General features: G+C 43.2%; 1 protein-coding gene across 4 annotated transcripts in view; it reads left to right on the top strand.

Moving 5' to 3' along the window:
* The window catches only part of astn2 (astrotactin 2), a 1,598,826-nt gene that overhangs the window by 370,331 nt on the left and 1,204,445 nt on the right, over positions 1 to 24,050 (top strand). For all 4 annotated transcript variants that reach the window (XM_080212454.1, XM_080212453.1, XM_080212456.1 and 1 more), the window contains exon 3: positions 23 to 398. In XM_080212454.1, the coding sequence (XP_080068580.1) occupies positions 23 to 398 (376 nt within the window). The remainder of the gene's footprint in view (positions 1 to 22; positions 399 to 24,050) is intronic.

The raw sequence follows: 24,050 nt of genomic DNA, 5'->3' as shown, positions 1-24,050 counted from the left end.
TTCACCTCTTCTTTATCCACAGGGAGGTCTGATTGCACTGCTGCTTCTCATCTTAATCTTCACCATGGTCCTGTACGCCCGCCGGAGATGGTGCAAGCGGCGGCGGGTACCGCAGAAGAGTGCCAGCACGGAGGCCACTCATGAAATTCATTACATCCCCTCGGTGCTGCTGGGCCCACAGGCCAGGGACAGCTTTCGCAACTCTCGGATACAGGCCCACAACTCAGTGGTGGGAATGCCGATCCGAGAGACGCCCATCCTGGATGATTACGACTGTGAAGAAGATGACAACCAACTCCGGCCCGAAGCCCGCAACAGAGAAGATGACTTTGGAAGTCAGGTGACCCGGACATTAGAGAGCCTGGGGCGAGCAGAAGAGGAGAAACCAAGTTTTGCAGGTTGGGTCTTATTTATTTCTCTTCTTGTTTTTTTTTTCTCCCCCCCTTAATCTAGGATTTCTGACGAACTTGAACAGGATTCCTTTAAATACCACATAATACAAGGCGTCTTTATTTTTTTAAACTGTAGACTTGGAGCAGATGTCTCACATAGAATCTGTTACCTAACTCCCTCCCAAGATGAAGCTTTATTTGATAAACCCTAAATGCAGAGAGCTGACAACATCCCACCATCGCAATAATGAGGTTCTGCACGAATGATCTATTTTCAGATTGCCTCTGGCCAGCAGTTTCAAGCAAAAAAATGTAGATGCAAAGGAACAATGAGGGAAGAAGACCTGATGGTTCTGTATACAGCATTGCGGGTTTATAAACTGCAGGGTGCTATGGCAATTAACATCAATTATATCTGTCGATTGAATGGCATTAAAGAACAGCAGCTGAATGAAATGAATTCAACCATAGATCCATGAACGTAGCCTATCATTGAGTTTACTTCGCGTTTTAATGCTGCTAAGCTGTTTATTATAAGTGAAAATTTCCCCAAACTCATTATGAACATAAGAGTGGAAATGCACATCATTGTGAGCATACATTCCTGCCCTCCTGTCGTATCAGACTTGTATGGCAGCCATTGGTCTTCGTCAAGAAGCTGAGTGTTGATTTTCCATGTTGTTCTGCCTCAGGGCCCATGTTACAGTGAGCACTGCTGGGACATAACACATACTCAGCGGCTGAGAGTAACACCAAAGGCCAGAAGATTCACAGTGTTCTGGTTAGTGGTCGAAGCTCCAAGAAATTGAGTTTTTATTCTGAGAAGCCAATTGCGATTACAGTGCAAACTATTGCATCCCTTTCAGGTTAACCAATACCGACTGGCCGTTGAGTCCACGTTCTTGAGTTAGGAGTACAACCTCTGAACAGTGTACTGGACAGTAAATGTCAAAGAATGACTGTTTTTGCAATAAAAATAAGAATTTTCAAACAGCAATATTTGAGAGAAATGCCCGATGAAGTTTAAACATCGTTATAGTTTATATGCATGTCTCTGTATGAGCCTGAATGAACACTATCCATATTCGCTGTCATCTGTCTGCAACTTGTTCTGTAATCAGAGTTCAGTGTCTTATTGTGACATAAACAGGAAGATTGATTGATATTGTGTTAACTCTGAAATGATACTATGAGCATTATGGAATGATCAACCTTAACCCTGGCAGGAGATCCAGCGAAGCAACTGTTATGATGTGAAACCGTGGCAGTTCATGAATTGTTGGAGATGCTGTAGATTCTGTCTGGATGCATGAGACAGGGTAAGCTGAATGGGGTCGGTTGTTGAAGTGTATCTTGTGTAGATTCTCAGCAGAGGCCAACAGGCATGATATGGAGCAGGTACTCTGATAAATCTTAAGAATGTTAAAGGCAACTGCAGCACTTCCTGAGTGCTATTTCACACCCTGGAAAGAATTTGTGCTCTTTGATCAGGACTACAGCAGGCAACATGTGTTCAATTTTCCATGTTAAAGAGCAAGGAATCACCCATTTCGTCTACCTGAACTGCATTCTTTGCACAACCATTGTGATAGCCTACGTGCATTTGGGAGAAATACTTTATTTGTGTTGTGTTAATTGGTTCATTAAAGAATTCCGTTTCTCGAGGACATCAGCTTCCAGAGAAAAAAAAAGCTCAATTGTTTGGAGCCTCACCCACTAACCAGGCCACAGCGTGAATTTTCTGGCCTTTTGTCACAGCCACTGAGATTGTGTTGTGTTCCAACGGTGCAAACTGTAACATGGAGCCTGAGGCAGGACAATGTGGGAAATCAACACTCAGCTTCTTGACTAAGACCAATGGCTAACATGCAAGTCAGGTATGACTGGAGGGCAGTAAAACACCTTACTTACAGTGACAGGTCATTGAGCAATTTGCATGTGAGGTAAACAATTAAAAAAGGATCAACAAGAAGTTAGTCATCGGGGCATGGACGGCGGTGCCCCTTAGGAAGTGCGAGTCTGGCACTGCCAGCCTGGGACCCTGGCACTGCCAGTCTGACAGCACTCAACGGGCACTCTGGCATTGCACATTGGGCACCAGGCAGTGCCACGGGATGCAATCTAATGTGGGGTGGGGCCATGATGGGTACGGGGCCATGATAGGGATGGGACCTAAGGGGAGCCAGGGGGAGCTGTGCACTCTGCAATCGTGGATCGACCGGAACGGTGATAGCCCAGGCTGGGAGGTGGAGGGTGATCGGTCGTGAGTGAGGAGGGCGATCAGTCTGGGTGGTTATTGGGGTAGTGATCATCTGGGGGTGGGGAATATCAAGGCAATATCCAGATATTGGGGGGGGGGGGGTTATTGGGGCAATATCCAGTGGGAGGTGGGGGACTGACAGGTCTCTGTTCTGTTGTGCAGGACACTGAGAGATCTATGCATACGCAATAGTGCCCTCTAGCTGTGCACAGCTGACTTTCTGGCAAGAATAGATTCCGGCCACTCCCTCTACTGGTGTGAATCACACTTTGCCACTTTTTTGCACTAAATGGCATAATAGCATGTCTGAAAGCTCAGTGAAAAAATTGGCACAATTATCTCCTGTTTTCCTGTTCTTGAGGCACTTAGAAATTCTTTGGTAAGATTGCCCCTGTGTGTTGGCTAAGAGAGTTCAAAACTCTTGTTAATTGATGGATTCCAAATACTGAGTTGGACTTTAAGGAACAGCCAAGCTGAGAAGAAAGGCAGGGAGTTTAGATGAAAGACTCTTGAGTTTAAGAGTACTGCAACTAGAGGAGTTCTGGCCTGAGGGCAATGCTATAGCTACCACTGACACCAGTGTGGAACAAGGATTTACAACTGTGCAAGTATTAAAGACCCAAGAAATCGCAGCAATTATACAAAACTTTGAAATGGGACTCAGACTAAGTGGTTAACCTTTGTCAGAAGTACTTAACTTGACCCTGCTGGAGTACAAGTCAAATGGGTGTAGAAGAGAGTTGAACTAAGAGCCTCAGTTTTAAGTGTAAATACCTGTGATCACTGTACTTCAAATGCCTTTTATGAAACTGACTCTTTAAGGTAGAGTATGTTAGTTAGTATTCATGTTGTTTGATTTTTGCGTAGTAAATTCAGAGGAGAGAGCATCGATGTGTACGAGGTGTAGGGGGGAGAGAGGAGAGCCCCAATACCTATGAGGTGGGGGCGGGGTAGTAGAGGGGAGAGTCCCAGTGCCTGAGAGGTGCGGCGGGGATGCCCTGATGTTGGGGTGGGGTGAGGGCCCTCCTCTCCATGGCGGGGGTCCCTATCTCCGTTGGAGCACCCCGATTTCCGTGGCGGGGGTTGGGGGTCTTAAGATTTAACTTTGAGATGAGCCCTTTTTAAAGGGTGCCCAGATCTCAGAATCCTGGTGTTGCCAGCCTCTTCTGGGACCACTCCTGCAGATGGCTGTGTGATACTCACCAGCACTTGCACAGGGCACTGTTTAATCAGGTGAGAAAAGGTGCCTGTGAAATCAGTCAGGTTCACACAGCTTTTCTCACTTGATCCAACATTCTGTGCAACTTTGGGAAAATTACACCTTAAGTACTTGAATCTTCGAATGGCTGTTTATTAAATATTGAGTTCAAACTGAACAAATAACTTTACTGTCCAATGCAAGCCATTGGATTTAGAGCAGAGTTATAAGATCCAAGGTCAGGTCTTACACTCTCTACTTCTTCAGATTGATTTAATTTGATTTGATTTGATTTATTATTATCACATGTAATGGGATACAGTGAAAAGTATTGTTTCTTGCATGCTTTACAAACAAAACATACCCTTCATAGAGTACATAAGGGACAAGGAAAGGAGAGGGCGCAGATTATAATGTTACAGACATAGCTAGAGTGTGGAGAAGGATCAGCTTAATAAATGCTAGGTCCATTCAAAGCCTGTTGACAGCAGGAAAGAAGCTGCTCTAGAATTAGTTGGTTTGTAACCTTCGACTTTTGTATCTTTTTCCTGATGCAAGAAAGTGGAAGAGAGTATGTCCGGGATGCATAGGATACTTGATTATGCTGGCTGCTTTTCCGAGGCAGTGGGAAGGGTAGGCAGAGTCACTGGGTGGGAGGCTGGGTTGGTAACGGACTGGGCTACGTTCACAACCCTTTGTAGTTTCTTGCAGTCTTGTTCAGAAAGAGGAGCCATACCAAGCTGTGATACATCCAGAAAGGATGCTTTCTATGGGTGAATCTCTAAAAGTTGGTGAGGGTCTTAGTTGGTGAGAATTGTGAAAAAAAATGATTTTTTTCAAAATGCTGGTTTTTATAAAACTTGGCAAGATGCTCCCTTTAAGCAATACATAAGTACGCAGCAGTGGAAGTAACCATTTGATTGAGAGAATGGACATAGACTGGCCAATGATCTTGACAACTCTGCCCAGGTACCGGTACCCACAGTGTACTCCAAATGACTAGACCTCATCAGATTCAGGTTGCCTCCAACAAAAAAAAAGTTTCTCCATTGCAAGTAAGGACCCGCTACCTGGAAGTTAGAGCAGAATTTCATTTGCAGCAATGCTAGCCTGAATCAGGGTATTGCAGCATTGAAAGGCATGGCAGATGAAGTTCGTTCTGACTTAAAGCAGCACCATATGGCATTAGTCATTAGTAGGAGAACAAAGAGATCCAGTTCGGTGCAGTGGTCTTTTAGGTTTTTCCCTCCCATGGCCCCAAATCCTAAGACCCCTTCTTGCTGTGTGTCTTCGAAAATGTGAAGAAAGAAATGAAGCATGAGGGATAGGAATGAACTTCTTCCCCTCAGCACCAGAGCTTGTACAGAAGCCCAAACTTAATTCTGTTGGTGAATAGACGAACAGAGCTGAAATAACTCCTCAGAGGCTGATGTCCATTCATCAGATTGCCTTCATTTACAAACTCTATTTCACTTTTAGAGTCTTTCTGCTGTAAAATCAGAATCCAAAATGCCAGAAGACCTGTATATTTGTATACAGGTCAGGTTCCCTGAGTAGGCAGGCATTTATAACCACAATCAGGAACACCCTTTGATAATGACCACAATCAGGGACTTCATACTCCAAGAATCCAACTTCATGGGACTTGTTGAGGTCATCACAGGGGCAACATTTGGGTCTGTGTACTTGCTGCTCACTGTGTGCTCACTTACACTGTGGAAGCCAAAGACTGGGTGAATGTGTTTTGAAACACCTCTGTAGTGTCCATGAGCATGACCCCAAACTTCCAATGGCCTGACACTTTAATTCTCCACCTTGTTCCCACTCTGACCTTTGGCCTGCTGCAGTGTTTCAATGAAGCTCAAAGGGAGGTTTGAGGAACAACAACCTTTCCTCCAAACAGGCATTTTATAGATTTCTGGATTCAACATTGATTTCAACAACTGTAGGTTATAAAATCTGCCCGATTCTGTTTTGATTCTTCTCTGTTGGGGTTTCTTTTCTCCTGTTTCTCTTTATCTCTCTTATTTTGCTTTCAGACAGCAGCTATTCAGGATCCTGCATTTCGTAACTCCTCTCAAGATGTCTTTTCTGTCTTTCCTTGTCCCATCACCATTCTCTTTGGACTTACACGGTGAAACATTCTGTCATTAGATCTCTCCCACTCTCCACCCATGCACAAAGCTTCCCCTTTTGTCCTTCATCCTCACCTTTCCATGTTCATGGCAGGTGGTAGAATTTGAATTCAATAAAAAATATTTGGAAAGCATCTGAGAGGGGAGGCGATGGCCGAGTGGTATTTTCGCCCTGACCATTAATCCAGAAACTCAGCTAACGTTCTGGGGACCTGGGTTCAAATCGTGTCACAGAAAATGGTGGAATTCGAATTCAATTTAAAAAAATCTGGAATTTAGAATCCACTGAAGACTGTGAAGCCATTGTCAATTGTCAGAAAAACCCCTTTGGTTCACTAATACCCTTGAGGGAAGGAAATCTGCCCCCCTTACCTGGTCTGGCCTATACATGACACCTGGGCCACAACATTATGGTTGATTCCAAACTACTCTCTAAAATTACCTGGCGAGTCATTCAGTTCAAGAGCAACTGATGATGTTAACAAATGCTGGCCAGCCAGTGATGCCCATGTCTCATAAATGAATTAAAATAACTTGCTCAAAGACTATTACGTTTCAAAATTTTCCCAGTGCTGATCAAACAAAGAACATAAAGCTGAACAGTTAACACTCTCCACAGATGGCTCAGAATTTTCTGATTTTTATACTGGGGCTCGTAGAACGTAGAACAGTACAGCACAGTGCAGGCCCTTCGGCCCTCAATGTTGTGCCGAGCTATGTCCAAACCCAAGATCAAGCTATCCCAAGTAGGGAGGTCTTGCTGCAGCTGTATAGGGCATTGGTGAGGCCGCAGCTGGAGTACTGTGTGCAGTTTTGGGCGCCGCACCTGCGCAAGGATATTTTGGCCCTGGAGGGAGTGCAGAGGAGGTTTACTAGGCTGATACCGGAGTTGAGGGGGTTGAGCTATGAGGAGAGGCTGAATAAACTAGGCTTGTACTCGTTAGAGTTTAGAAGAATGAGGGGAGATCTCATTGAGACGTATAAGATGATGAATGGGATGGATAGGATAGAGGTGGAGAGACTCTTCCCGCTCAAAAAAGACAGTAGGACTAGGGGGCACAGCCTCAAGATAAAGGGGAGGCGGTTTAGAACGGAGTTGAGGAGGAACTTCTTCACTCAAAGGGTGGTGAATCTCTGGAATTCTCTGCCCGTTGAAGTGGTGGAGGCTGCCTCGCTAAATATTTTTAAGAAGCGGGTTGATGGGTTCTTGATAAAAGAGGGGATTAAGGGTTATGGGGAGAGGGCGGGAAAGTGGAACTGAGCCACGACAGATCAGCCATGATCTTATTGAATGGCGGGGCAGGCTCGAAGGGCTAGATGGCCTACTCCTGCTCCTATTTCTTATGTTCTTATGTTCTTATATTCTGGTGTGCTCTGTGTGCCTATCCAATAGCCGCTTGAAAGTTCCTAAAGTGTCCGACTCCACTATCACAGCAGGCAGTGCATTCCACACCCCAACCACTCTCTGAGTGAAGAATCTACCTCGGAGATCCGTCCTATATCTCCCACCATGAACCTTATAGTTATGTTCCCTAGTAACGGCTACATCCACCCGAGGAAATAGTCTCTGCTGTTTTGTTTAGTCAGGTGGACCTTTCCAAATCCAAACACTGCAAGCGCAAATTGCATGATTTGGGCATTTTTCTGAACAACCTTCAAGTCCTTAAAGACCACAAACAGGATTCTTCCAAGCAAATTTTAAGTCCTCAATTCATGTGAAAATAGGAGTAACTCTCGCTGTTCTTTTTTAGCATGATTTTCAGATTGAACCTGTGACACACTGAGCTCGACAGAATGGCCTAGCAGGATCCCCTCTGAAAATCAGGGGGCAGAGCCTATTCCCATTGGAGAGGCCAGCCGCAAAGTACTGAGCGGGCCACTGCGCACGTGCCGATCTGTCAGAGCGGAGGTCGGCGCGTGTGCGTAGCCCCGCGTTGTCAGTTTCCCGATTGCTGGCCAGCCCCGCAACCCCTGTCCTTGTCAACCCCTCCCACACCCCTGATCACTGGCCTCCCGGACCTAACCGGGTCAGCCCCGATGTGCACCCCCTGGCCAGTTCCAAACTCCTCAACCCTTGGCCAGACTCGTTCTCCCTGAATACCCCCTGGCCCCAGCAGTTCTGATCTGTCCCTTTTCTCAGTCCTGACCCACCCCCCCACTCCCCCAGCAGTCCTGACCTGCCCCCAGCAGCACCCACTCTCCAGTAGCCCCTCCCTTGTCACCTGGATATCCAATCCCAATCACCATCCTCCCTCTCTCTGCCATCGAGCCCGAATGCAGAGTGGCAGCGGGACGCCTCCATCGGCCAGGCTGTGCCAGGCATGCATTGCTTAGGGGGCAGCGCCCCCCGCCCCCCCCCCCCCCCCCCGCCTTACTCCTGACCTCCGGGGTCGAGGGACCTCAATGGCCTGTGTTCCCTCCAAGGGGGCCAGCTGCCTATTCCCCTTTAGTGAAGGGCAGTTGAAAACCCTGCCACTCCTGGCAGGGATGGAAGGAGACTTTAGTCCCAGGCCTGCTAATCGGATGGGAACTGGGAATTTAAATATTTCTGGCGCGGAGCTGACTACTTGGGATAAACTTGGAGCCGGAGACGGGCGGAGACCATGGCACCCAGCCAGAGCAGCGGGCTGGGAAAATCCTCCCTCCCCCCCCCACCTTGTTTAGCTGCACAAGATGAGAAACATCAGTCAGAGCTAGCGATTGGCAAAAGAAGCAATGATTGCATGAGGATTTATTTTACAAAGCAAGTGATTGGGGTCCAATGCACTGTCAGAGAGTACGAAGGTGGCAGATTCACTTGTGCCAGATGACTCACTCACTAGCCAAGGTCGCCCTTGTGAGTGAGTCATATGGGTGGCCCTCCCACACCTCAGTGCTCCACAAGATTGAAATCAGGCTTGTTCACTCAGCGTGGTCCCATGAATAAGATTAAGTACATTTTATGCATGCCAAATATTTTGTTTTGAGTTACAGAAAATGGTTAAACGTGTATATATTAATCGAATTATCATCAACTTCAACCAAAGAAACATTTAAACTTTGTTTGCAGAGGGAGTGCATGGCTTTCGCAGTCAATGTTGTACACAATCAGTGTGCATCTCATTTCACTTGCCCTTGCTTTACCTATGAAATGCTTGAGTCACACTGATAGGGAAACAGCTCTGTGGACTCAAATCAGTGGAATGCGGTAACCCCGCGTGTGGGCAACACTCACCAATGTGTCTCTTTGGACGCACTCAGAACCAAGATAGGCCGCATGTGGACCCCGGGGCTGCAGGTTACTCACCACAGCGCTTTCCAAAGGTAACTGGATCATTACCCGGAGAGGAATGGGTTTCAAAGGAAGTAGCAAGGGATTGGCACTAGGAGAACTCAGATGAATTAGGACCGAGGTGGGGAGAAATTTCTTCACCCCAAGAGTGATGAACCTGTGGAATTCACTCCCACAGAAAGTAGCTGAGGTCAAAATGTTGCGTGACTTCATGAAGTCAGTCGATATAGCTCTTGGGGTCGAAAGGGATCGAGGGATATGGGGAGAAGGCGGGATCAGGATATTGAATTCAATGATCAGTTGTGATCAAAATGAATGGTGGGGGGAGGCTCAAAGGGCCAAATGGCCTACTCCTGCCTCTATTTTCTACATTTCAATGTTTCTATGTAACTGCTATTGCACAGAGAGGCATGAATGTGACAGGGTGAATGGCCTCCAGTGCTGTAACCATTCCATGATTCTAACACATGCTATAGTTAGAGCAAGCAAATTTAGGAGCCTGGGCCTGAAATGAGTGCATTTTGACAGCATGGTGTATTGTGACATGCTTATCCTGTCAGTAAAGGTGATTGCATCAACAATCATATATTACAAGCTGCCTTTGACCATCAGTTTTCAGGTATGAGACGAAGTAATGATCTCTCATACTGTTTTGAGGGAGATTAAATGCTCCTCTAAAGTGTTGCTGCTACTTGATACGGTTTGGCCATTTAAAAGGCTTCATTTTAAGGCATATCTGCCTAACGTAACGAATTGTGCTATGCTTTAAGCTGATGTAAGCTAATTTGGCTATATCAGCTTGGAATTCAGGATTCAGCCTGGAAACTTGGCTACATTCTCTGAAAGTACAATGTAAGGTAAACAGGCTTTCACGTAACATAAACAGCAATGTTTCATGGTCATGGGTGCTAATTGTTTGTGCAGCTCGACACTGTTTGTGCCCAGCTCTTTAAAAAACACAAACAACCAAAAAGCTATATTGATAATAGCAGCTATGTATTCTGTTCAGTTACTATTTGAATGCTGTCCAAGCTTTTGAGGCAAGATCTTTCTCTCTTTCTCTCTCTTTTCTCTCTCCTTCTTACCGTTAAAATTAACCTCTTGTGCTTTCTGGAAAATGCTAATTACAAAGGACGCTTGATAAAGAAGTTTCCACTTTGAACCAGTCATACTCAAGTTGATTCTGAAGGTTGGAGGTTGCAACCAGTTTGATACTTTGAGGTCAAAATTAAGCCTCAGAAATATGAAAGACAGAAAAAGAAGAACCTCCAATAGTTGAAGTTGCTTGTTGAAAAGGGATCATTGACCTTCCTTGTCGCATTCACATTGCTCCTTCTGAGGCAATGAAAGACTGAATAATGGAGGATTTTTTTTAAATGACAGCTTGAAGTTGATCCTTTTATTGAATGAACTTTTGTATGATGCACACTTTCAGAATTTCCAAAGCAATTTCCTTCTGGGTTAAAAGGTTTCTAAACCAGTTAGCATCTGAAGGGTAAATATCAGCTGTAAAGTACATTTGATTTGATTTGATTTATTATTGTCACATGTATTAGCAGTATAGTGGAGAGTAGTTTCTTGCGCACTATACAGACAATGCATACTGTGCATAGAGAATTTTTGATTTGATTTATTATTGTCACATGTATTAACATACAGTGAAAAGTATTGCTTCTTGTGCGCTGTACAGACAAAGCATACCGTTCATAGAGAAGGAAACGAGAGAGTGCAGAATGTAGTGTTTCAGTCATAGCTAGGATATAGAGAAAGATCAACTTAATGCGAGGTCAGTCCATTCAAAAGTCTGACAGCAGCAGGGAAGAAGCTGTTCTTGAGTCGGTTGGTACATGACCTCGGACTTTGTATCTTTTTCCTGAAGGAAGAAGGTGGAAGAGAGAATGTCCAGGGTGCGTGGGGTCCTTAATTATGCTGGCTGCTCTGCCGAAGCAACGGGAAGTGTAGACAGAGTCAATGGATGGGAGGCTGGTTTGCGTGATGGATTGTGCTACATTCATGACTTTTTGTAGTTCCTTGCAGTCTTGGGCAGAGCAGGAGCCACACCAAGCCAGAAAAAATACCAGGAAAGAAAACCAGGAAAGGAGAGGGCACAAAATGTAGTGTTACACTCATAGCTGGGGTGTAAGGAAAGATCAACTTAACGTAGGGTAGCTCCGTTCATAAGTCTGATGGCAGCAGGGCAGAATCTTGAGTCAGTTGGTACGTGACCTCAGAGTTTTGTATCTTTTTCCCGACTAAAGAAGATGGAAGAGAGAATGTCCAGGGTGCGTGGGGTCCTCGATTATGCTGGCTGCTTTTCTGAGGCAGTGGGAAGTGTGGATGGAAGAAGGTGGAAGAGAGTATATCTGTACACACTGGTTCATAACCCCTAGGAGATTTTGGTTAAGATGCAAAGGCCAAGGCAATGATAGAGGAGCTGAGCAGACAGTAACCAGCAATGCTGACTAAAACATTCTGAAGTCCTGAGCTCATCACAATGAACATTTAGTGAGGGTTAGTCAAATGCAGGTAAATTTTGGGTGACTACTATATATGCTTTGGTGGTAAAAACAGGGGACACTTTTAATGTCTTCTTGCAAACATGGAAACAAGAATCTGCTGGGGATTTCAATCTTAACTCATGGAATCCCTACAGTGCAGAAAGAGCCCATTTGGCCCATCAAGTCTGCACCGACCACAATCCCACCCAGGCCCTTTTCCCATAACCCCACATATTCACCCTGCTAATTCCCTGACATTAGGGGCAATTTAACGTGGCCAACCAATCCTTTGGAGTGTGGGAGGAAACCGGAGCACTCGGAGGAAACCCACACAGACACAGGAAGAATGTGCAAACTCTACACAGACAATGAGCCAAGACTGGAATTGAACCTGGGTCCCTGGCGCTGTGAAGCAGCAGTGTTAACCACTGTGCCACGGCGCTGCCCTTTGGGGCTAGCAAACAAGCCCCACACATGAGTGCAAAAGGAAAAGACAAAAACCTTTAGTCAGAAATGCCAGTTGGATGATCCATTTCGGCCTCCTTTTGAGGTAGTTAACATTGCAGCTGCCAGTTTTCCTTGCTCCACATGATGTTGGAAAATGGCTGAGGGCACAGGATACTGTAATGGCTATGAGCCCTGACAACATTCTGGGTTTTAGTACGGATGACTTATGTTCCAGAACTAGCTGCACCCTTAGCCAAGCTCTTCTAAGACAGCTACAACACTAGTATCTACCAGACAATGTGGGAAGTTACCCATGGGTGTCCTGTACACCAAAACCAGGACAAATCCAAACCAGCCAATTCCTACCTCACTGGTCTAGTCCATCATCAGTAAAATTATGAAGAGGTCGTTAACAGTGCCACCAAGCAGCACTTGCTCAGCAATAACCTCTTCACTGACACTGGCATTGGACAAGGGTGGGCACAGTAAGAAGCTTCACAACACCAGATTAAAGCCCAAAAGGTTTATTTGGAATCATGAGCTCTCGGAGTGCTACTCCTTCATTAAGTGAGTCATGACTATTTGCTAGCCATGAAAAAATAAAACACAGCCACTTAATTGGGAGATATCATCTGTTTGAAACTGTTTGCATTGTTGCATCACTGGATTCCAAGAAAGAATTGATTTTTGTTGGCCCTGTTTGTTTCAATAATTTGGACATAATCTGAACTTTCTTTGTATTTATTTAAATGGACACATTTAGTGTTGGCTCATAGTGAAATTCACAATGGATTCTGACTTTCAGCTGTCAGAAGGTTTCTATTAAGCATAGCATGGAATATTTGGCTTAATTGTTGGACTTGGACAAAGATGTGGGTACGCAGTACAGAGTTGCTCCCTATCTCTCCTTTTTGGGGTAGTAGACCAGAACTCCAAGCTATATGAGACTAGACCGCAACAATTTTCTTATTTTGCCATAAATGTGAAGAAAGAATGCTTTACCTCAGGAGAGATTCAATTGACAAATTAGGATCTTTCCTCAAAACAAGCTTTATTCATAACACAGTTCAAGTATAACTCTAATGAAAAGACGCTGCTTAACTCTTAATCATCTTTAAATGTGAAAAGAAAAAACTTTAATTTTCTCACTATTTCAGTTCCAGGTAAGCAACTGTCTTGCCATAGATTTAAACCTCCACTTTAAATACAGTCAGCATACCCAGTCATACTTGCTTGGAGTTATGATAATGGCCATAGAGAAAGACTTTTCAGAGAGAGTCTTTTTTAATCAGCTCCGGTCAGCAACTCACTTTAAAATGAAAATGAAATAGTTTTTTTTATGACTAGCCTAGTTCTTCCCATTACTCCAATATCACATATTTTTATATCTCGTCTGAAATCTCAGAACTTAAATAAATTAAAGTGCATTAACTTAACAAAGAAACATATTCCTAGCTAAAATGGGTTCTTACCCTGTTTTCTCAGCCTCTTAAAAGGGAGGCAATGGCCTAGAGATATTATCACTAGACTATTAATCCTGAACCTCAGCTAATGTTCTGGGGACCCGAGTTCAATTCCTGCCTTGACAGATGGTACAATTTGAATTCAATAAAAAATAATGGAATTAAGAATCTACTGACCATGAAACTATTGTTGGTTGTCTAAAAAGCCCACCTGGTTCACTAATGTATCTTAAGGAAGGAAATCTGCCATCCTTACCTGGTCTGGTCTACACTGACTCCAGAGCCACAGCAATGTGGTTGTCTGTGAACTGCCATCAGACAACTATGGATGGGCAATAAATGTTAGCCGAAGAGTGACGCCCATGTCCCATGAATAAATTGTTATGGTTCAGGTCAGAAATGCCAAAATGTTTCATGGAGCCCACCTGGATCATAAGTTTTGCATCTTGAATTTGGCCAGGATAGTATGTTTCACTTCAGATATGATTAAATGACCCCTTACATCATCAAACAAAATTTAATTAAGAATATAGTTAACATGTATGGAAAGAAAATTAGCAATAACTTTTATCAAAACAGCCACGATAATGTACAACTTTTAACAAATATATCAAAGGTGTTCCAATCAAACCAAAACCTTCCATAGACAAAATCCTTTAAACAAGTTTGACACAGCAAAAACTAAGACTCATGTGACACTGAAATCGAGTCCTTTGTTTGGAGAATTGAAAACCCTCAGTCTTTAAAATTCTAATAGTCCTCTTGACAGATCCAGAACTGTTTGAAATCAGAACAGCTTCCAGAACCCCAGGTACACTCTGGTTAAACCACCAGCAGCAGATTTCCTACTCCAGGAAGACAAGACCTTTTTTTGTTCGGGTAATTAGCAGAGTTTCCAAATAAAACAGAGAGAGAGAAACACTTATTTTCTGCTGGCTGTCCCTTCTAAAAACTAACCTGCAGCTCAGAACTGAAAATGAAAGAACTCCTCTGTCGCCTGACCTGCCAACCAGTTTTCCTCCAAACAATGCAGGGTCATAAAGACGAATCTCAGAAAGTATCTTAGCCCCCCATTTAAGGAGCAATAAAAGCATATCTGGTGGACAGTTTGGCAGCAATGAGAAACATTGAAACTGTGAGAGCTCAAGAGATCATAATTTAAAAAAAACTTTCTTAAAGGTACACTAACGTCACAGAATTAAAAAAAAATCCAATCTGCATTACTCCCCTACATACTGACTCTCTGTAGAAAATGACTGAATCTGAAAGCAGTCCCCCTTATACATAAAATACATCACAAGCAGAGTATCATCACACATGGCACTTCCTCGAAAATGGTCAACATTCTTAAATGGGCCTCAGCAGTGAGTGTCTGCAGTATATTTGACCATGGATACCAACATAGCTGAGCTCCATTCTGGTTTTACCTGATGTCAGCAAGTATATTTCCAGCTGTGAATACTAGATAGCAGTTAGAACAGAACTACGGAATGATGTTACCTCTCACTTGGCCCGGGGATACTGAAGCAAACAGTGCAGCCCTCCTGCGGCGTAGCTTTGCACAGTCAACTCGGGCGAAATTTGGGTGTGAATTTAGCCTGGCCTTTGCGTGTCAGTACCACAGCAAGGGGGTTATTTGACAAGCAAACCAACCATGGTGAGGAGAGCAGCAATATGCGTGTAATTTTCAGAAATCCAATGCTTTGACTTTTTTTTACTATTTGTCCACTTCATTGATTTCTGCACTTGCATTATACGTATAGACCAGCTCCTTCATTTTTAGATTCATTGTGTGTAGCCTTGACAGAATTGATTCTGTTCAGCTCGGCCTGTGGGAGATAAGGAATTGGAAAATGAGAGAATTGTGTTGATATTGGCCCTGCCTGATTATGAAGTGAAGCTCTTGTGGGTTTGAACTTCTGAACATATTTTTCACCCCGACTGTATGAACTGTGTGAGCTTCTTTGATGGATATTTCCTTCAAGACATTAGTGTATTAATTACTTTTTCACCAGAGTATCAAAGTCTTGTGTCTTCACTAAAATTGATTGATGGCAACTGTGAATAAAAAACCAGAGAAAGATCCAGAGCCTAATATTTTCTCCATGGTTCCAGTGTGGATAAATTTAAATAAAAAAGAAATGTTATATCTGCGTGTACATGACCTACTAGCTTGACATTCTTCATGGGCATGGATATATATGTGTATATGTAATATATACAGGGGATGCAAAATATCACGGTAAAGTGTTTAAACCCACTAATACCTCTAAGATGTTGAATGTGGACCATTGGGGAGACACGGTTTTACAGAAACTCGTTCACTGTCAAGATAATGAGGCCAAATTGCTTCATCAACTGTGAATGATATGCAACACCACTCACAGAGTTTAAGACACCTATCGATTTGAAAGTCAATTCTGTGTGCCAGCCTAATGAGACAGCGTGCACAAAATAAGTTATACTTTCTCATTCTCAGGGAAAAACTTCAGATTTGTTCTTTCCAAATTCATCCTATAACTTCGAGTTCCCTCCCAGGGAAACGCACTCTGGGATCCCAGAGCAGTAACGAACATACAGAACTCAGTCTGTCTTTCAACATGACAGAACTTACAATATGTTCCCATCATTATGACACATGATGGACACTTGTATCAGCTCTCAAAGACCTGGTTGTTTTAAAATGGGCCAGAACTGGGCTTGTTTTGCATGGGAAGAAGGAAATTTTCAAAGTGGAAGCGTCCAATGGATTTTGATTCTTCCAGATGCTGTCATCTTGGTTGCAAAAACGGTTGCAAGATGATCCACAGAAACTATATTATTTCCTCTAGCCTGTACGTTGCCCTTTTACTGACCTCTAAATGTGTTAATTATGTAGAAAATTGTAGGTCCAAGGGAAATGTTGATCAGCAGCTTTCAAAGGAATAAATAGAAACATTCAATTATTCAGTGTATTTGTTTGATGCTCACCAATTTGACACAAGTTACAGGAACTTGCTGCAGTTGGGGTAGGTTATTTTCCATAAGTCCCATTTCTGTTGTTGACTGGATTAATCTTTTTAAAAAACTTCTGCACTCAATGCTAGCCCATATATTTTCTTGTTTCTCTTCTTCCATAGTTAGTTCCCACCCCTCGGAAAATGTTGCTAGCCTGTCACCAAAGGCCATAGCTTGAGTGGCACCACTTCTCATCAAGTGTGGCTGTGGGTGCCCCAGTTTCCTCCCACAGCCCAAAGATGTGCAGGTTAGGTGGAATTGCCATGCTAAATTGTTCCTTTGTGTCCCAGGATGTGTTGGTTAAATGGTTTAGCCATGGGAAATGTGAAGGGTGACAGGGATAGGGTGGGGGAAGAGAGTCTTGGTCAGGGCGTTGCCGCAGACTCTCTCTCACCTTGCTCTGCTTAGTTCTTTTAATGATCCGGGAGAATGTTAAATAAGAGACAGACTAGAATTATCAACTATTATGATGGTTTATTAAAAAAGATTAAACAATATGAAAAAATGAGTCTCACACTCTTCTGCCTGTCGAAGATCCTGGTAATGATGGCTGGCCTGGAACTTGAGAAGCCCTGGCAGCACTCGTGATCCCAATCGGAGCTGAATCCAACGTACCCGGGTCAAAGCCCCCCTTTTACTAACAGCCTTACACGAGAGTTGATAGAAACACAAGCTTGGAAAACAATATACAAAGATATCGCTTGAAGATCACCTTGTTATTGTATTGCAGGTGCATTTTTAGGTTTTCACAATACGAATGTTGCCGAGTTGACGGGTGAATATACTAACCCATTCCTTTCTATACACCACCCTAACCGCCAGCCATTGGTGTGTGATGGAAGATTTTGCAGGTTGATACTCAAGCTGTTTAGTCATGTTATGAATGCACCTCCCTTGTCCATCAAGTCTTGGCGTAGAACCCAGAGCTTCTGGCTCAGAGGCAGGGATGTTACCCACTGTGCCACAAGACCATGTATGATGGAATTAGATTTTAATATTTCATCTGTTCGCAAGGGAGAACTGCAGGTTTGATCCACTGAATGAGCTAATAAACCTCGGCTGTCTCAGCCAGGGGTTCAACTGACCGCTGAGACTCATGTGGGATTGTTTGAAGAACATTTTACAACTCAATACTACCTCAAATGTGTCATACAATCATTGGAGAGAGTGAAGAGCAAAGTGTGATAAGTCTGAATTGTGAGGAATGATTGTAGAAGCTCGACTTTTCAGCCGGCGAACAAGATAAATTAATATCTGTTACAGAGGAGTAAACAAAAGACCAGATGTTCATTGAATCTCTACAGTGCAGGAGAGGCCATTTGGCCCATTGAGTCTGTACCAACTCCCTGACAAAGCATCTTACCAAGTCCCTCTTCCTCCAATCTATCCCTGTAACCCCATCACATTTTCCATTTAACCTACACATCTTGGGACTTTAAGGAGCAATTTGGCATGGCTAATCTGCGTAACCTGCACATCTTTGGACTGTGGGAGGAAACTGGAGCATCCAGAGGAAACCCACGCAGACATAGTGAGAACGTGTAAGCTCCATGCAGTCACCCAAGGCTGGAATTGAACCCAGGTCCCTGGCGCTGAGAGTGCCTCACTTTTTATGTGGTTGTTTAATGGTAGACTGTCAATGTTAGCGATCATTACCCCTCTGAAATTGATCGCAACTTCAGGATTTATCCGAAGGCACGTTAACATGCAAATTCTCATGCTGTGGCTTGTCACTCACTGCTGTGCCAAAGGCTTCATGTGATCCCTCTCCCCCCTCCCCGCCAGCCCTCCATTCCCACCCAGAATCAGCAATCGCTGAAATCAATTCGAACTTCCACGTTCCCATTTTCACATTCCTGTTAGAAACTCCATAATAAAGTTGTTTCATCAGGTATGATTAGATATCCCGCAGCGATCCAAGGTTGCTGATTATCAGATCTGGAGAGAAAAAAATATGTTTTCTTGTGGGCTGTTGTTAAATGACTTTTTGATGAATGACTGTATTTTTTAAACTTACATTTTTCTCGAAGATATTTCATCTTTCATCCCATATGTCTATTCCAAGCTTTAGCTTACACTATGTATTTTTTTTTAAGTGATTTTGATTTAGTGCTTTTCATTTCCTGGTTAGTTGAATGCGAGAATTCTTTAATCCAGTTGGCGAAGATGGTTTGATTACGTCACTGCAGTTCCAAGCAAGGAATCTTCATTCAGGAATACTGCAATCCACTGTGCAACAAGAGAGTAAAAGTTCACACAGCAGACACCACTAGATCTCTGTGTCCTTGCTTTGCCACTGACCACAAACTCCAGGTATGATGGTTAGGGGGATTCTCACTGTAACTTCATTGCAGTGTGAATGTGAACCGACTTGAGACTAATAAATAAATAAACTTCAGTGGTGTGATACAGGCAAATCTAGATATACCTTCCATAGAACCCACAGAACCACACAATCATTACAGTGGAGAAATAGGCCATCCGGCCCATTGAGTCTGCATCAACCCTCTGAAAGAGCATCCCGTGTACCTCTGCCCATCCCCCATAACACCACACATTTACCATGGCCAATCCACCTAACCTATCCATCTTTGTACATGCACATCTGCATGCACATCATAACCTGCACATCTTCTGTACATTTCCAATTGTGAGAGTCATACAAAGTGTGTCAGGTTCAAACTATTAAAGTTACAATTAGTATCAAGACATTCTTCATGGAAAATGATCCAAATTCTGCAAAGAACGGGGATATGACATGCACTAGATGTGTTTAAGAAACAATTGAATGCTGCAATATTAATCTGAGTCAAGGAAGGTGGAATTTTCTCATCCTGCTTGCCACAGGAATCACAGCAGGCGGGAGAAGACCATGCAATCTGTCATCCCATATGTCTATTCCAATTTTAAACTCATACTATCTTTTTTAAAAAGTCATTTGATTCACTGCTTTTCATTTCCTGGTTAGTTGAATGTGAGAATTCTTTAATCCAATTGGCGAAGATGGTTTGATAACATCGCTGTAGCTCCAAGTGAGGAATCTTCATTCAGGAATACTACAATCCACTGCAACAAGAGAGTAAAATTCTCACCACACACACCACTAAATCTCTCATTGTTCTTCGGCAGGATTTTCCGGTCGTGGGGAAAGCATGACTGGAAAATCCTGCCCTGAATCTTTCCAGAAGAAACTGAGATGGACCAAATGACCTCCCTGATCCGAAAGTGGGTGGTCTATGTTTGTTCCCAGCTGACTGAGTTGCTTGCTGGACCTTATCAGAGGGGCATTTAAGAGCCAACCATATTATAGTGGATCTGAAGTCACTTGCAGACCAGGCCAGCTAAGAATATCACATTTCTCTGAAGGTCATTATTGAACAAGGTGAGTTTTTTAGCCAGTTATTTCATGGTCATCATTATTAGATTTTGAATTCTAGTAATGTTACTTAATTCAGATTTCACTACCTGCCATGATGGGATTCAGGTACATTGGATTACTAGTCCAGAGACAATATTAGCTCCCATGAAGATCAGTTATCTGTCTTTTAACTTATCGCTCTGGATGGAAAATGACTGTATTTTTTTGAGTATGTAACTAGTCATCTCACTTCAGGTTAAGGCATTTTATGTGAAGTAGGGGAATTTCACAGTAACTTCATTGTAGTGTTAATGTAGGCCTTACTTGTGACTAACAAATAAACTTTTAACTTTAAGTACCTTGAATCATAGAATCCCTACGGTACAGAAGGAAACCATTTGGCCCATTGAGTCTGTACCCACCACCATCTCAGCCAGGCCCTATTCCTGTAACCATTTACCCTGTTAATCAACCTAACCTGCCCATCTTTGAAGTGTGGGAGGAAACTGGAGCACTCAGAGAAAACCCATGCAGACACAGGGAGAAAGTGAAAACTCCACACACACAGTGACCCAAGGCCAGAATTGAAGCCGGGTCCCTAGCGCGGTGAGGCAGCAGTGAAATATCAATGAATGTCTTTACCTCTTTTGCTTAAATAAGCAAAAAAAACTAACAAACTGAGTTCAGCCCAAATGCAATATGGAAATCTGGAATAATTAAAATGCGATTGTCTCATTAAGTAATGGGAAAACTAGCTAACTACCTACCACATTATGTTAATGGAGGCATTTGTTTAGTCTAAAAATTTTTGGAATAATACATTTTCCCTTAAGAATTTCTTGAATTAATTTATGGATTCTAATTTTGTCAAATTCTACATAGTTTCCTCCGGGTGCTCTGGTTTCCTCCCACACTCCAAAAATGTGTGGATTAGGTTGATTGGCCATTGACGAAGCAAGTCAAGTGAGTTGTAATCATTACCTTTCTCTTTTATCCTTTCAACTCCCTCACTACTTTTATGCAAATTATTTATTTCACTTTTTTTTCATGATTTCAATTTCTGATTAGCAGTTCAAATTTTAATTGGAGATTTTTTGCGTATAGAATGTATCAGAACATGTTGTGGTCCAGTGGATTTATTTCTGCTGAAGAACATTAAATGGTAAGAAAAGGAAGGAAAGGCAGACCATCAAATTAAATTACCCCTTATTGTCAGGGGACTAGGGTTAAGGGTTGAGGCCTGGGTAGGATTGTTGTTGGTGCAGGCTTGATGGGTCAAATGGCCTCCTTCTGCAGTGTAGGGACTCAGTGCTTCTATGAAATGTTTCTAGCTTTGGTTTGTTGCATTGCAATTATTTAGATGTGGTAAATCTGTGGGGTTACAGCTTAGTATCTCCTTTTTGTCTCCTTATCTTTTAGTGCTCTATTTCTGAAATTATTTTCACCCCTCAAACAACACATCAGAGGAAACTTTCCTATCCTCCCCATCAGAGGAATCAGCGGAGGGTGGGAACCATGCAAAAGTCCATTGACTCGGGCGGGGTTTTCTGGTTTGGGGCCAAGCGTGGCTGGAAAATCCTACCCAATTTCCAAATCGTTTCAAGCTCTGTTTTTCATTGCAATCTCCAAACCTCTTCAGGACAATGTTGGCTCTAAGGATATGCGTGAGGTTGCCCTGATGATTTGATTTGATTTGACTTATTATTGTCACACGTATTAGCATACAATGAAAAGTATTGTATCTTGCGCATGATACAGACAAAGCATACCATTCATAGAGAAGGGAAGGAGAGAGTGCAGAATGTAGTGTTACTGTCATGGCTAGGATGGAGAGAAGAATCAATCTGAATGTGAGGTAGGTCCATTCAAAATGGATGAATGGGCGTCCAGGCTCCGCACATGGTGGACTGCAACATCTTTACCTCCCATGTTCTGATTAATTCCACACTCTCCATTGTGGATCTGCAGTAGGTCTGCTCCACACAAGCCGCAAAGGAAAATATGTCACCGATATGAACAAGGTTCAAATTAAATGTCAAACTGGGCCCCAAGCAAATAATTGACTTTTATATATTGCTGGGTTTTTTTTTTCTCATTCCGTTGTCTTCCTAAGGACTGTTTACTGTGTGTGGTGCTTTGACTGTATAATTAAATTGATCTGTCAAAACTCATCTGAGGTTCACTTTACAGTGGGATACACAGAACAGCGCGTTGCTAAGCATACCCAGTGAGTGAAGAACTGACAGATAGTGAATGATGAAGCCATTGAGTTGTGAAGGCCTTCCGAGAAAAGGGACAGCACATTTGCTATGCGTAGTATATTCTTAAAGCAAACAATGTCGAGAACCGAAAGGATAACAAGTTTGTCTTCTGATGTGCCCTAACCTATGTTATTTCAAGCGTAAAGCATACTTCAACGAAGTCGGGCTTTGGTCTTGCAAGCCTGCACCAACCATGCTGCCTGACTTAACTAAAACCCCTATTCCCATCCCATTCATGTATTTGTCAAGACGCCCCTTAAAAGATTCTACCGTACCCGCTTCCACTACCTCCCCCGGAAACACCCACTACTCTCTGTGCCAAAAAATCTGTCTCGTACATCTGTTTTAAACCTTGCCCCTCGCACTTTAAGCTATGCCATCTAGTAATTGACTCTTCCACTCTGGGAAAAAGCTTCTGACTCTGTCCATGCATCTCATAATCTTGAGGTCGCCCATCAATCTCCATTGCTCCAATGAGAACAAACCAAGTTCCTCAAACTTATCGTCATAGCTATTGTCTGCCATACAAGGCTAATCCTGGTCAATCTTCTCTGTACCCTCTCCAAAGCCTCCACATCTTTCTGGTAGTGTGGCGATCAGAATTGAATACTAAATTCCAAGTGCGACCTAACTGAGTTCTATAAAGCTGCAACATGACTTGCCAATTTTTAAACTCAGTATCCCAGCCAATGAAGGCAAGCATGCCATATGCCTTTTTGACTACCTTCTCCACCTGCATTACCACTTTCAATGACCTGTGTACCTGTACACCCAGATCCCTTTGCCTATCAATACTCCAAAGGGTTCTGCCATTTCCTGTATATTTCCTATCTGTATTAGACCTTTCAAAGTGCATCACCTCACATTTGTCTGGCTTAAACTCCATCTGCCATCTCTCCACCCAAGTCTCCAATTGAACTATATCCTGCTGTATCCTCTGATGATCCTCATCGCTATCTGCAAATCCACTAACCTTTGTGTTGTCCACAAACTTACTCATCCAGTTACATTTTCCTCCAAATCATTTATATATATTACAAACAGCAAAGGTCCTAGCACTGATTCCTGAGGAACACTACTTGTCACAGTCCTCCATTCAGAAATACGCCCTGCCACTGTTACCCTCTGTCTTCTTTGACCGAGCCAGTTTTGTATCCACCTTGCCAGCACACCTCTGATCCCAAGAGACTTCACCTTCTGCCATGAGGGACCTTGTCAAAGGCCTTACTGAAGTCCACGTAGACAACATCCACTGCCTTACCCTCATCTATCATCTTTGTCACTACCTCAAAAAACTCGAACAAGTTTGTGAGATACGACCTCCCCTTCACAAAACCATGTTGCCTCTCTCACTAATATGTCCACTTATTTCCAAGTGGGAATAAATCCTATTATTGAAGAATTCTCTCCAATAATTTACCTACCACTGATGTAAGGCTCACGGGCTTGTAATTACCTGGATTATTCTTGCTACCCTTCTTAAACAAAGGAACAACGTTGGCTATTCTTCAATCCTCTGGGAACTCCCTATACAGTAAGAAGTCTTACAACACCAGGTTAAAGTCCAACAGGTTTATTTGTAGCAAACACCACTAGCTTCAGAACTAGTAGCTAGTGGCGTTTGCTACAAATAAGCCTGTTGGTCTTTAACCTGGTGTTGTAAGACTTCTTACTGTGTTTATCCCAATCCAACACCGGCATCTCCACATCATGACCTCCCCTGAAGCCAGTGAGGATACAAAGATTTCTCTCAAGGCTCCAGCAATTTCC

Source organism: Carcharhinus amblyrhynchos, chromosome 25 (assembly GCF_965287045.1).
Source record: "Carcharhinus amblyrhynchos chromosome 25, sCarAmb.v2.hapA, whole genome shotgun sequence".
Lineage (NCBI taxonomy): Eukaryota > Metazoa > Chordata > Chondrichthyes > Carcharhiniformes > Carcharhinidae > Carcharhinus > Carcharhinus amblyrhynchos.
Note: the sequence above shows the minus strand (reverse complement) of the source record. Positions and strands in the feature narration are given on the sequence as shown.